Source organism: Crassostrea angulata, chromosome 3 (assembly GCF_025612915.1).
Source record: "Crassostrea angulata isolate pt1a10 chromosome 3, ASM2561291v2, whole genome shotgun sequence".
Classification (NCBI taxonomy): domain Eukaryota; kingdom Metazoa; phylum Mollusca; class Bivalvia; order Ostreida; family Ostreidae; genus Magallana; species Magallana angulata.
The window spans coordinates 33,053,560-33,068,559 of record NC_069113.1 but is presented as its reverse complement, the minus strand read 5'-3'; the positions used below and the strand labels follow the sequence as shown (position 1 = coordinate 33,068,559).

The 15,000-nt window shown below is 35.6% G+C and overlaps 1 protein-coding gene across 4 annotated transcripts in view; it reads left to right on the top strand.

The window, feature by feature from the left end:
- Positions 1–9,177, top strand: part of LOC128176211 (nonsense-mediated mRNA decay factor SMG5-like) — a 35,163-nt gene extending 25,986 nt beyond the window's left edge. For all 4 annotated transcript variants that reach the window (XM_052842367.1, XM_052842366.1, XM_052842365.1 and 1 more), the window contains exons 21-26: positions 1,751–1,810; positions 2,990–3,146; positions 3,720–3,810; positions 5,318–5,398; positions 6,575–6,732; positions 8,221–9,177. In XM_052842367.1, the coding sequence (XP_052698327.1) occupies positions 1,751–1,810; positions 2,990–3,146; positions 3,720–3,810; positions 5,318–5,398; positions 6,575–6,732; positions 8,221–8,288 (615 nt within the window). In that variant the 3' untranslated portion in view covers positions 8,289–9,177. The remainder of the gene's footprint in view (positions 1–1,750; positions 1,811–2,989; positions 3,147–3,719; positions 3,811–5,317; positions 5,399–6,574; positions 6,733–8,220) is intronic.
- Positions 9,178–15,000: the final 5,823 nt, after the last annotated feature.

Genomic DNA, 15,000 nt, shown 5'->3' with positions numbered 1-15,000 from the left:
ATGTTGAGCTGCAAGCACCTGCTGCAGAGGATGAAAGAGTTTGTATCTAGGCCAGAGAGGTTGAGCTTGGAAGGTGGAAATGGCATATTAATCGGATGTTGCATGACATTAAGACATTTGATACTTCTAATATAACAAGTAACTGCTGGTGAGAAAACAGAAATGGAAAAATTGAATTGCTTTGAAAACTGATGATATAATAAAGATAAACTGTGATGTATGAGTTCTATTTTGACCCCCGACCCCAGTGGAAGGGCTGGTTTATGCTTTGTGTATCAGAAACCAAATATGGCGGATACAGAATTTCAGGAATTTTGAATTGCAAAAATCATGATGGTAATATATTTATAAAGATAATGCTCTGTATATTTTTCAGTGTTAATAAAATGCACCAGGTTTATTTCCAAAAGGTACACCTGCAAAAGCTTTCAGAGAAAAAAAAATATCAACATACACTATGCGTAAAAAGGAAAGAGGGGAAAAGATTGTGCATGCCTGATATAAAAAAGAAACGCTGATCAGTTGATCGTGGTGCCCTAACGATTCCTCAAGGTGGGACTCTTTATCAAGCAAGAAGTGATCTCTTGCAGACCATATTAGCTATCTCGCAGCAATTTATACATCGTTTGGGGAATGTTTTTTGCCACTTTATCAATAAGCAAAGGTGGTGGTCCTTTTCTGATTACGCAGGTAAAAACAACATGTTCCCTGCACCGCCGCTACAGTATGGAATCTACCAACATTTGGCACATCAGGAACTGCATGCTTTTTATTTTTACGTGTATGAAAAAAACCTGGCTGGGTTTGTGTTTCATGGAAGAAAAAAATATATGCATGCAAGTGGAATCAAAAGCAGAGATTTGTATCACATTTTCGACAAACTTATCAGTAATTGTAGTAACAGACACCGCTAATATAAAACATATTTTCGGAGGATTCCTTTAGTTAATGGGTTTCGACTTTAATTGGGTGTGTAGAGTTCCCGGCACTTTGTTGATTCTGATTATGAATGAGATCTTTGAAGTGATGCCATGTGCTTCCGACTGATGTATTTTGATTGGTTACATGTAACTTTGCATTTACCTGTCAATCAAGTATTGCGTATAAAGGTGAGGGATCTTTTTCATTCTTTTTAATATCTTTCGCCTCAGCAATAAAAATTTACGTTTAGAAAAAAAAATATTTTGGCAATACTTATCATGCGTGGTAAAACCACAAGGAAGTCTAAATTTTGATAGGAATTTAACCTCACTTGATAGAGTAGATCATTGCTAGGGATTAAAGATGAGAGGAATCAATTAAATTATTCCTCTTGTCTGTGCACACCTCAATATTTATGGAGATGTTGTGGTATACCAAAACAGAAGGAAAGATCTGAAGATCATACCGTGAGCTAACCATTGCGCAGTTGTATAAATTAAATCTTCCCGATGCAACTGTTTTGATTTCCATTTTTCAAGACCAGACTATTTTTAAAGATAATGCATTATGAAATGCAGTGGTATTTCATCATGGTTCTGTCATCTTTGGGTTTCTTCCCTATCCCCTCCAGATCTATTTACAGGAAACAAGGTCCTTTTTATACTTACTTTTTGGTTTTATTGCCAACTAATTAAATGAATTAATTAAATTAATTAATGAAAAATTGAATAAAGAAGCAACTGCCAAAGAAGTTCTGTGGAATGCAAGAAAACAGATACCAAATGCATTGGTGCTTTATGTTGGGTTTTTTTTCTCTGTTTATTTTCAGGCTGACGAGGAAAGCAGAAGAAACCAATTGATGAGAGACATGGCCCAACTTCGATTACAGGTGAGGGAGGTCGAATGCTGATTGATTTCAGTTGTCAAGTCAAAAGGCAGTGAGATGACAAACCAGCGGTGAAATGGTTTTATTGGTGTTCATGTAATGGTTAATAACTTTCACTTTCTGTCCACAAACAAAACATCAGATTTTTATGTGGTTTTGGAGAATCATTTATAATAGTAAGAGGACCGAAGTGTCAACAGATGCTACAATTGGGATTTTTAATTGCCCATCAATATGTCGACATACGACTTAAGTTGATTTTTATTAGACCTTTCACATAATAAAAAAGTGGGTCTCTTCTTAGATACATTTTAAATTTTAATTTCATTAAATGGTTAAGCAATTAAACAAAATATATGCATTTTCTGGCGAAGGTTGTTATTAAGCAAATTAATGTTTTTATCTTTTAAAAAATGCTTTCCTGGTGTTTATATTTCTATTCTTAACCCCTTTCATTAAGAGAAGCACCAAATTAAATGCTAAGAATTAATGAACCTGAATGAATGGAGATGAGTCCAACCTCGGTGGAGTCGGTGTAAATGACTGATAGCAATATAAATGTAAATACAAATTCACAGCAATAAATTTAGCCAGATGGTGTTGTGCTTTTAGCCAAGAAATGTTTATATTTGACATAAACAGCTTGAATTTGGATACATAGTCAAGAGAGAGATATTCCTCTTGATTGCAATTTGAAGACCCCCCCCCCCCCCCCCCAACCCCCAACCCCAAGAAATAATAATGTATTGATGAAAAATGATGTCAGGTTGTGAACAAACAAGCTGGTTGCAACAGCAGGAAGTGAATCTGATCAACAACGATAGGAAGTGAGGGTTTTTCCTTCATCTTGTTCTATGAAAACCTAAACACAGAACCTTTGTTATTATGTCATTCTTGTTAAACACAAAAAATCTGTAACACAACCCCATCCCCACTTTCAGACTATTATACACATTGGTAGAAACAAACACTCAAAAACAAGAAAAATATCTTTTATACATGGTTATTTCCACCCCATTTTGCTTTCCTCAAGTCACACCTGTAAAAGATTTTACATTTTTAACCAATCTTTGATCTGTGAATTAACTTTACTCTGAAATGAGGGCAAATTTTGCCAAAATAACCTCGTAGATAGTTATTCTAGATGTAGTTGTAGCAACTGTTTCCTTTTTGACATTACAGGCAGAGGTCAGTCAGCTAGAAGGTTCTTTAGAGGCCACAGACACGCCCCACTTCCCTCCCTACCTGATCCCTGACACAAGCTGTCTGTGTGATAGTCTACACCTAGTCAAGCAGCTCACTCAGAGTGGGAAAGGCATCCTGATTATTCCTATATCTGGTAAGTGATCCTGAAAAGTGGTTGAGGCATCCTATATCTGGTAAGTGATCCTGAAAAGTGGTTGAGGCATCCTATATCTGGTAAGTGATCCTGAAAAGAGGTTAAGGCATCCTATGTCTGGTAAGTGATCCTGAAAAGTGGTTGAGGCATCTTATATCTGATAAATGATCCTGAAAAGTGGTTGAGGCATCCTATATCTGGTAAGTGATCCTGGAACATTGTAAACTGGAAGGGCTTCAAGGTTATTCCCACTGGTATATCTGGTTATTTATTCTTAAAAAAGGTAAAGGCATCCTAATAATTCCTATACATGTAATTGATCCTTAAAAGTTGTAAAGGCATTGTTTCTATATATATCTCAGAACATGCTCACTTTCATATTACCTGTCAATTGCTTATATACATTATGAATTCAGTCATTGTTAAAGAATATTGTTTTGCAAGAGATACATGACTTTTGGTTATCACTTGCAAGTAAAAACAAATCCTTGATTTTCAATACAAAAAAGGTTGATTACTAGAAATACCCAATCTTTCCTTACAACCTCTAAACATTTTGTTTGGTTGTTCCAGTGATTGACACACTAGATTTCCTGAAGAAAGAGTCGATGGGTGCTCGGGAAGCCATCCGGTGGCTGGAAGCAGAGTTCAGGAGAGGAAACCGGTAAGTAAACCCTCGAATCGCCCACCATACTCTGACCACAGTGTCTACTTGTGGTTACAGGGAGCGAAGTAATCCGTGTTAGTCATAACCCGATGAAATGCAACTTTGTGATAGATATGGAAGGAGACTTTCTAGGGTTGTTGGGGTTTTTTTTTTTATTGATAGGACGATCATTTATCTTTATGAAGGCTATGAGTAAGATTAAGTTAAATACATTTGTACGGCTATCAAAGATTAGAAAGAGAAAAACTATTTCACATGAGTTATTGCATGCCTTTATATGAATTGTAAGGAAATATTTCCTTTTTCTTCACAAATGGGGGCATCATATCATTTTAACAGAAATGAATTTTTGTTTAGTTAATGTATATTTAAAATATAAGATTTTTAGGAACAAATATATTGCAGATACAGGTAGAATGGTACATCTGTGTGTATGACATCTTCATTTATATGAGTTCTCTCTCTCTCTCTCTCTCTCTCTCTCTCTCTCTCTCTCTCTCTCTCTTTCTCTCTCTCTTATTTAATAATATGTGCCTAAAGCTAAGGACAACTCCATCTGAAGACCTTTACAATCAAAAGATTAAAGTTCTAGGTGTTAAGTTGAATTTTCACTCTGAGTATGCCTTGCTCATCAATAGCAGTATTGTGTTTTTTTAGGGGCCGGAGTTAGAGGAGATTATTCAGTATATGCAGGATAACACTGTGTCATTTTGCAGGATCAAAACACTGCACAGATATAAAAATTCTGTAAAAATAGATATCTGTGTGGGATTTGAAACTATGTGAAAGGGCACGGAGTGGAGATCTAATGGTCCTGAAATGTTTCAATTTCCTCTGAGCATTCTAGATGGCATGTCTTTGGGGACTGTCGTCATTGGGGGGAAAAAATCTCGGTGTATGAATAATTGAGCAGGCCTAGGTGATAATTTAAATGATGAAGCCTCTAACTATTTGTGACACCCCACTGCACACTTTCAAGAAAGCCCTAATTGATTTGAAACAAAAAAAAGATAATTGGTCTCTCAGCCACTTGCGAATTCAGGAGAGAGAAGGAATAAATCTATAGGGAAGAAAATCCCTTAGTCCAATCTCCCTAGGTTTTTAGAAATGTATCTCGTTTATACCTCCAAATCATTTATACCTGTAAATCGTTACACAAAGGTACAAACTACCATTCATCAAATCTATGCAGAACAGGGGAAAAAAGATAACCTTTATTACTTAATATGGTTTCCATTAGGCCTGTGTAATTTGTACCTGGGGGTGATAAATGTGTCGGATACCTCAGTAGAGGCGATGGATAAATTATTTATTTATTTCTGCCTCTGACAGACCCGGCCATAATGGTTATATAGATCCTATCAGCCTTGGCCAGGGCTTTCGGTCTGTGTACTATTAGTGCAGGTTATCAAGCATTACGTGTTTATGGGGCCCAGTTTACACTGTTGCTCAAACCAGCAATTATCCTGGTGTAAAATAATGGTGTTGGTTTCTTCTGCTGCAGGTACATACGAGCTCAAAAAAGCAGCGAAAAGGTGCCTGATCACATGCCGAAAAACCTGAAGAAAAATAATCGGGATCTGTGGTGAGTGTTGGCAGACATATGATTTCTCACATGAACCCTGAATACTGTAATTGCCACTGATGAATTTCAGCGGTAACATATTATTACATTTACTCTCTTCAAATTACACATTTTTTTTCAACAAGCTCCAGACTCGCGTTTCACTCTTTTCCATATAGATGTGCATTCGTTTCATGATGGCATTTTGTCGAGTTTGAATTTAATCATACCTTACATTTGAAGATGATATCGTGTTTGAAGAATTTATTTCGAAAGAGTTTAACATTTAACACTATAGGCACAGGCGCTGCCTGCATGATATTGCATACAGTTATATGGGAATATATATTTTCCTTATGCAACATTGCCATTTAATGCTACTGATAAATATGATGGTACGCTAATATAAAATGGAAGAAAGGACCTACTCTAACATTAACATCACATTTAAATCAGTATATTGAATTTGTGGAAGGTGTAAAGCTAACCAGGATAAAATAAGGCAAGTTTTTTTGCTGACATTTGCAGATTTATGCTGCCAAGTTTGGGTGTTACAGGAAACCAATATAAATATTTTGCAAAAAAGATCATCTCCCATGAACCAACTATCAAAATTTACATCCTACATGCATCTATTTTTGAACTGATAAATGAATTATGATATGATTTTCATTATTGCAAATAGCCATTGCATAAGAATTTCTGGCATTGGAAATTATATGTTCAGTACATACATGTTAACCTCCTGTATATTCCTAACAGATTTTCATTTGCATTTTAAAAAAATCATGATAATGCTTGATAGATTACAAGAGGTGCATTTGAAACATATTTCATATTGGTTCACATTGGGTTTTCATGCTTTTCTTTTTTAAAGAAAGTATTATCATTATGAATTGCAATTCTTTATTCCTCAGTACTTTGTAAGATTATCATGGACATGAAAGACTTTTTGTTAGAACAGGCCTATTCCTTTACAGACAGTTAGTTATGTACAGTAAAACATTGATACAGCGACCTCACTTATAATGAATTCACACGAACAGCAAAGTCAGTTTTATTCTCTGAATCTTAATATTGTATTATCAGAACTATCAGATAATTATAAGAAATAACAGATATACTGAATTAAAAATCATTAGTTCCTGCTGCTTCGTAATACATGGTAATCAAATGGTAAATATTTTTTTCCCATAGGAGTATGTATGAGATCTTCTCCTGTGCGCGGTACTTGGCCCAGCAAGGGGAGAACATCAGCTCTGGTCACATGGTGGCCGTCTTGACCAGCAAGGACCTGGGACGAACCTCAGCCCCGCCCACATTTCAAAAGTTGCTGGCAAACTGCCATCAAGATGGTAAGAAGTGTGCAATGCATGCAGTAGTAACAATTAACACTAAGAAGGTAGATTATAGGGTACGAATCAAGGTTTAAGGAGACAGTTATGGTTAAAATGGACATGGAAACTTTTAATGTGGAGCATAGATGACAAAATTTCTACATTTCAGTTTTCTGATGATTTACTATAAACAACTGACTGCAGATGTGAATGTTCCACTTGAAAAGTTTGATTACTGCTTGTTCTATTGAACTTGAATTTGCAACAGGTTTATTTTACTTATCTGCTGTTTCGAGGAAAAAGTGAAACAATTAGCTGATTTTAAGAACATTAGATCATTGAAAATGGGGACCCTTTAACTATAGGCATATGCATTTTGCTTTAAATGTATACCTGTCTCTATTTGCCTCTGATGGTTGAAAAGTAATATTAAAAGTGCTTAAAAGAGAGCAAAAAAAGAGAACATTTTCAAGCTGATTCATGCATGTTAGTTTGCGGTTGATTGATGGGCATTTTGTTTTTGATAAGTTGTAAAAATTTACATGTTGGAAAGTAGCTTTTTGGTTAATTTGGGTTGTGGGGGTTTTTCCCCCAAAGGACGAAAGGGTTGTTGTTGTTGATGAATAAATAATTTTGCAGTTAATACACCAAAAAGCTTTGGGAAAACATGTACCCCATTTGTTTGATTGGCATTTATTTAATTGCTCCTGTGGGTTTTTGGATTTTTTTTTCTAGTCCAATAAAATTGAAATTTTGCTGTTACTGCGATCATGTCTAATTTTGATTCCTAAATAGCTGCATTTTAAAATTTTTTTTTTAAAAGTAGATGATAGAAAGTTTCAACAGTCACGGAAGCACTGTATAATCAAGCAATAAATATGGTAATACATGTACAGCAAAAAGAAAATTGTTTCAACAACAGGTGTGTTGTGTATGATATAAATATCGGCGGTATGTGTGCGTGTGTAAAGTAATTATAGGGTTACTGGGTGCATAACGAACATTTATTGAATGAAAAATTAATTCATTAGACTTTAGGACTGCAAATAAAAAGTACAGTTATTTCTTTTTTTATTGGAAAAGAATGCATTTGGATATACCTTTGTTTAGCAGGCTGATATGCTTATGATGTTGTGTTTAAGTAATTTTACCACTTCGTAGATGTTTTTTTTTCAGTTATAAACAAGATAGAAATATAAATTACATTGACATTATTTGTTAAAGAGTCAAACTTCGTTATCTCAAACTAGATCTGACTGTTGAAAAACTATCAGATATTTGAGATATCGATGGTAAAATACTTAAAAAAATAAGTGATTGTATTTTAGATATCAGTGTTTGAGAAATCGAAGTTTAACTGTAATTTTGATCATTGATTCAAGTGGATGAATAAACCTCTACTTAGCAGTGTTTACTGAATGAAATTTATTTTAAAGATAAATGATGAGGTATACAAATAGTAGAAATTTTAATATGCACTGATGTACCTGTGTTCAAATATTGCAGGCATCAGTATGGAGAAGATCTCGTCTTTTGCCAACAAGTGGTTAGACACTCTGAAGAGTAAAGGCTGAATTCAGAAACAAGGAACATGGCAGAAGCAGCCAGGATTCAGATTCAGAACGGAAAACAAATTCCCTGTGAATGAATAATATTCAACTTGTGGAAAGGATAAAGAAAAAGAAAATACACCCAATATTCTTCAGAGTTGAGTGAAAGTGTGTGTGCTGCATATTGGTAGCGTGAGGGAATAAGAATTCCTTGTTGAAGGTTTTTTTGTTTGTTTTTTAATATATAATTAAAGGTAATTCAAGTTTGCTTTAGCACAGATTCACAATTAATTATGCCGTGAACAGACCAGTACAGACAACAATGCTGTGATAACCAGAATGGTGGACGCCACCATTCGTCATAGCTATGGCTTGTGGTGTGTAAAAGAGCTGAGTGTCAAACAACTTTGAAATATTTAGGCATTTATTGTGTATTGTATATATATGTATATACAGTCATTATAGTATCTATTCTAGTAGATCATATCAGAAACCAATTCTCCATTTGCCCCATTTCTTTTTCTCTCCCTCTTTCTCTATCTCATTTCTAAAAAAGGAATTAAGGAAAAGTGCAGCAATTGTCAATATATATTATAAACTGTGTAAAAAGGTTCATAGAAACATTTTACTGGTAAATGACTTTTTGGCACCATCTTTTTTTTTATTTTGTGTAGCATTTCATTGCTTAAAAGTAACTGCTTTACTTTGTAAGGGGAAATGAAACAAACAACTTTATATGCAATCCAATTTATATTCACTGTAAAGTGAAATGGTGTTTGCACACACTGTATCATTTTACCAGCTGAATGGTGGAAAAGGTTCTATTTAAAAATCAAATATTGCTCTGAAATTGTTAAAACTAGGAATAAATGTGGGAGAATTTTCTTATTCAATAAAAGTGATAGTGGTTCTATTTGTGTGTTGTTTTGTTTTGCTGTTTAATGTTAATCTACACAGTCAATGTATCATTGGAGATCTACTTGGGTCTGTTTTACAGAACCATATTTGCTTAGCTCTGATAAATCGGAGCAATTTACCCCTTGAACGAAAATCATTAGCCCTGGATAAATATTTGTGTTTACAAAACTTTGAAACCGAAATCTAACCTGAGTGTTAAGGCATTTTGTATGTACATTGGCGTGTCATTTGGATTATCTTGAATACCATGAAAACGGAAGCACTGTTAAGGATTCTAGAAAATACCCCCATCTTTTGTGACCTCATTAAAGAAAAGCATCGTCTGCTACAACAAGGCTCAATTTGCCGCCATTATTCTCTAAAGGATTTTATTTTTCTATGTATCTTTGACGGCAGCCATTTTAAACGGTGGAAATTAAAGGCAAAATTAGGGTTAAATGTTTGCTACCCAAATTCATGTCAAATTGACTGTGATGTTATGCAATTTTTCCATCAGCTACTTTTTTTTGCCTGACTCTGTCGTTGTGAACGACTATAACCCGAGAGAAAAAAATATACATAAAATAATCAATGAACGAACGAAACGATCCAACAGGAGGGCGGAAAGTCCCATCTTGTCCATCATGTTTGATTGGCATTGGTATGCCTCAGTGGTTAAAGCATTAAGATCACATTATGGACATAAATCTTATCACACTACTTGAATGGCGCCTGCAGCCATTATTATCTTGCATTTCATGCCTCGGTACACGAAAATATGAATAATAATCAATCTAGATTTATCTCTTGAACCATTACTGTTTTTCTTTCTATTGTAGCAACGCGACTGCAGTGGAAATTTCTCGTATTTCATTGTTGTCAATGCATGGGTTTTTTTTCTTTCTTTCTTTTTCCCTTTCTGTCATCGATCGACTGCTTCCAAAAAAGATAGCTAAGACTCTCTTGCAGAGTCGTGTAGTGAAAAAACCCAACATCCCTGCAATGTTAATTCTGTAAGGTTCAAGACAGCTGTATTATATAGTCTTTGATGCTGTAATTTAATCTTCCTCACTGGAGATTTCTATGTAATTGGCACGTAGCATCGATCAGTGCAGGTTGGCATGTAAAGCTAACCAACCAAACCACCCAACCTTTTCTTCTTTTTGAGGGAGGGGGTACTTTTTAACAAGAGCTTGGACTTTGGGTAGTTGTGTTAAACAGTTATGTGACGTATGTCTGTCTATTTCATTGTCAGCCACTCACCCATGGCTCTCTGAAATCAACAAGGTTTGTCTTGCTTTTGAGCTAAGACTACGTAACCGGTGCATATTTCGCTTGAAACCGCGTCATTTTCAACTTGCATTGACGCAAGAAATAGATATATACGTCCTACTGAAAGTCCAAGGTCTTGTTAAAATGGTTTTAGTTATTACCACATCTCTTGACAATTTGTACATACAGGTGGCTGGATGGTCAACAAATTAGCCACCAGATCCTAGCTAACATTTTAAGATATGAAAATTTAAGCTATAAATTATCATTTAGTAAAGATAAAATCCTTATGTTTTATCTTTTAAAATTGATTATGACTTTATACAATAAAATAAAATTCAAATGAAGAATGTAGAAGACTTAATATGAATATTTTCCTATATTTTTATACAGAACTCTTCTTTTAAAGGAGATCAATAGAGTCCAAAAAATGGCCACGACCATTGAGCCTTCTTAACTATTAATTGATAGCAAACAGGAAGTGTTCGGGTTTGCCAAAAAGGTTTGATGTTGATATTCTTTTGTTACAGCATTGAAAAGACTTTGGCTGCAACGTTGAGAAAAAAAAAAACTTGGCCAGAAAAGTAGCTTCTATTCAAGTTTTATTCGGATTCTGTATGTGACAGTGCTTGCACTTTACGTTTAATTAATTATTGTTTTGCGGTTTGTGAACAATAAAACCATATAAATGTATTCATAAATAGAATACCGTTCACCAGAAAGATCACGTGGTGTTGTCCCACACGGCAAATTAATCACATCATAACTCTTTTTACATTTGGTTTATGTTGTGTGGTTATTGCAAGACAACCTACTTTGTGGAAATCTCTCTCTCTCTCTCTCTCTCTCTCTCTCTCTCTCTCTCTCTCTCTCTCTCTCTCTCTCTCTCCAGCCGATTCGTGTCTTTGACAAGAATATCATTTTCATCCCTTTAAGTAAAAATTGAGACCTTATCTCGACTTCACATCCAACATATCTATAACCACCATCGGAGAGGAACATACACATAAATACGAATACTCCATCCTCTGTTAATGAAACCCTCATTATAATCGACAGATGAATTGCGATTTTCATTAAGTCTTTCGGTTAACACCATGATTAGCGAATTGGCATTCTTTCAAACATTATTTACATTCTTTATTTATATGATCCAGATCCTTCCTGTAGCGTAAATCATATCGGTTTTTTTTTAAAGTTATGAAGGCGGGTGAAAATGGAGCAGTTAGAGGTTTTCTTTATCATGAATTCCTTTTTATTCTATGGTTTTTTTTTTTTTATCTTTTGGTTAATTGTAACGCACTAATTGTTATAACGCAACCTTCTCTCTTTAAACATTATGATAACGTAGACTTGTGGTTAAGGGATCTTGGGTGTATTTGGGTTTGCGGTGAAAATGTGATGAATATATTCGTATTTATAATTAAATTATATACGCTGTTTTTCAGCGTTTTTGGCCTTTAGGATTATTTTGCTATCTTCTTACCACTGTAGCACATGATATTTTTATATGGCTTTTACTATGCATACAATGTTGGGGGGGGGGGGGGGATGCGGTGTGGACTAGCCGGCCACCGTATAGAAATATTTTTATTCACGATTATCCTTTCCCTCCCTACAAAAAATAAAAATTTAAATCATTTTATAATTATAAATTCTTATCGTTTCAATCCACCTCGTTTGCCGTTTGTCGAAATCAGTTTGCCTTCTTTGTAGCTTGAGTTTACCAAGCACAAGGTTAAAATGTTTTCTTAAATTATGAAGACATGGCGAAAATGTACTTATAACTTTCTCCCAAATAGAATAACTCCATTTGCAATGTGCTTGTGGTTTCCATTATTTATCGTCACCTCTCATAAATGTTAACCAACAAGGCAACATTTAATTTCCTCCTTATTTTTGGCAAGTCGTAAAGAACAATTCTTCATGCATGAGTGAGTACAAGTGCCCCGAGTAATTGCCCCCTGACCCTGTGGTACTTAAGGCGACACTTTTAAAGTCGCACAAAACATTCGCCACGGTTCGGGTGTTTTCTTCCTCTAACGCTGGAGAATAAAAGAAACCCAATATGGGCAACAATTATGTATGCTAGAGTGCCCGCCCCTGTTGGTCTGACGGACAGGCTAGGGGGCGTTGTGTAGCTCCAACTGAGTGACAACTTGCTGTTAACCTATCAAATCCTACAAAGTTTCATTCCTCAATATGTATGTACATTATGATATAACAATTTGTATGTCCCAATATACTTAATAATATACAGTATATGGGATTAACCTTTAGGTTGTCTTTTGAATTTACCCGAAAGTAGAAAGTTTTGTTAATTTCTGTTTTGGTTTGCCCGTAATATTTCTTCACCTGTAGGGGTACGGACATTAATATTTCTTTCAACATTTGACATTGTCCGAGTGTTGCGATTAATTTCTACAACAGAAATGTTGATACCTCTGGTGATACATCATGATTTCCAGCCCAGTGCCTCGACACGCTTGGCTACGCACGCGAAACAAATTAACGTTCTGTCTTATTGCGCCTGTCATTTAAGAAGTAATAAAAACCCGTACAAATAACAGATAGTTCTAACTAACATCTGACATTTCATCGGTTCACGGCACATGAATAATTGTATTATAGGAGCCCTCAACACGCTGCAAATTAAAAGACTTTTAAAGATATACCGCTTGACGTTTGTCTGAAATCGATTGAACTCGCGATACATTGTTGCACCCTTTTGTCGCAGACGCCGTACAAGAAAAAAAAAACCCGCGCGCAATGACCATGCACAATACGGAAAAAGGAAGACGCTGGAGGTCAAAACGCACAACAGTGCATGCTATTATTATAAGATAATGATACGGGGCTCTTTTTCCAATATTGTCAAATTCTCAACCCTTTATGCACAATGCACTATTACATGTATTGTAGATATTACGAATATCAGCAGTCCAGCAATTTGGTCTTATATACTCTTTTGTTTCATGATAGTTTATAATTAAATATGGTATGATTAATTATTCTATATTAAATATAATTGTCGGATTTTTCTTTTCTTCTGACGAAAAGTCCAAAGTAAGATTCACGTCCTCTTCCTGTGGTGACTTTGATCAAGAAAATAAAGCTAAGATTAATTGTCCACACCAACGAAAAGCAAATGGACGAACGACATAGAACCACCGAGGGAAATCAGGCTAGCCATGCATTTATAATGCTATTTTATTAGTTGATGGTATCTGTTGAAGTGCGTGTATTGTCGGGGATTCCACCGTCTCTTCTAGTCCAAGCAAAATGAATATTTAATCATCGAGAAATCCAATCGATCACGTTCGAGAAGGGTCAAGCCTTTGTTCTCGGTTGCGCGAACTTCTGGAAACCCAAGCTCGGTTAACAAGGTTTTCAAATCCCCTGAATTATTTCGGTTATCTTTATTCCTTCTTGCAACGTTTCATATGCGTTAATTTCTCAAAAGAACGGTGGCTTTTGGGTGTTATTGGGGAAAAAAGCTCCACAAAGTTTTTGTTTTTCTTGAATTTGAAATTCGTTAAAGTATAACAAGGTTGCTTGAGGCAATGCGTTGTATTTTATTACAGGGTTAGGAAACCGACACTGGTTTTTATTCTTTATTTAGGAATGTGTTCAACTAATTGAAGAAAAACATTTATCTTGGGCTCATCGTGTTTTGCAATGATTTTTATCTAGCTCGCCGACTCTCCTATATGTTAGAATAATTACTAGTTACGCTTATGGGTATATCCGGCAAGCATTCGTAAAGATATTGTCCACGAGGTATGACTCGACATGGTGATAAGACGAACTCCCAGTGGAAATGGGGGGAATTATATCCCAATTTCAGGTAAACATATACATCATAAACTGTTCTATCAATAACACTCAATTTTTAAGATGGTCGTGTTGGTGTGAATAGAACCAGGCACCGTGACAAGATAAGATTAAAACTTCTTATGACAACATTAAAATACAAGACAACCGCGAACACCGCGGGCAGATAATATGACGGACTAAAGAGCTTTCCGCTTCAGTGCACCGCCTGGTCGCCAGCTGTAAAATAGACGCGGCTAATGCGGGAAGCGAAGCGGCAAAAGTGGACCGCCTTGTCGAATGCGTGATTACTAGAGGTGGGTTTGTTTTCTCGAGAGGTCATCGACAAAGCTGCAATTTATAGCTACAAATATGAATGACGACAAATCACCTCATTTACATGTTTAAAATCTCTGCCCTCTAGTCTTCTCAAGTTCGTAATAACTTTTTTTTAAATCAGAAAAATAACACGGTTTTCTTTGAATATTTGTTGTTAGCGACATTTTACGTAGTAAAAGAGACGACTGTAAAAATATATACTCTTGCCACAAATATGCAGACAAGTTTCTACAACAAATGTGGGAAACAAGTTTAAAAGCATTTCGGAGTGGATCATGAACCCTTTTGCCTACGCGTGGTTTACCAAGCAAACCATAAATTGACAGGTTGGTCTCTAGCCTGAGAGGTCGCCGTCGTCGGAGAAGCATAATTGCATGAACTGTTGATGATGACATTTGTTGGGGCGACAATTTGC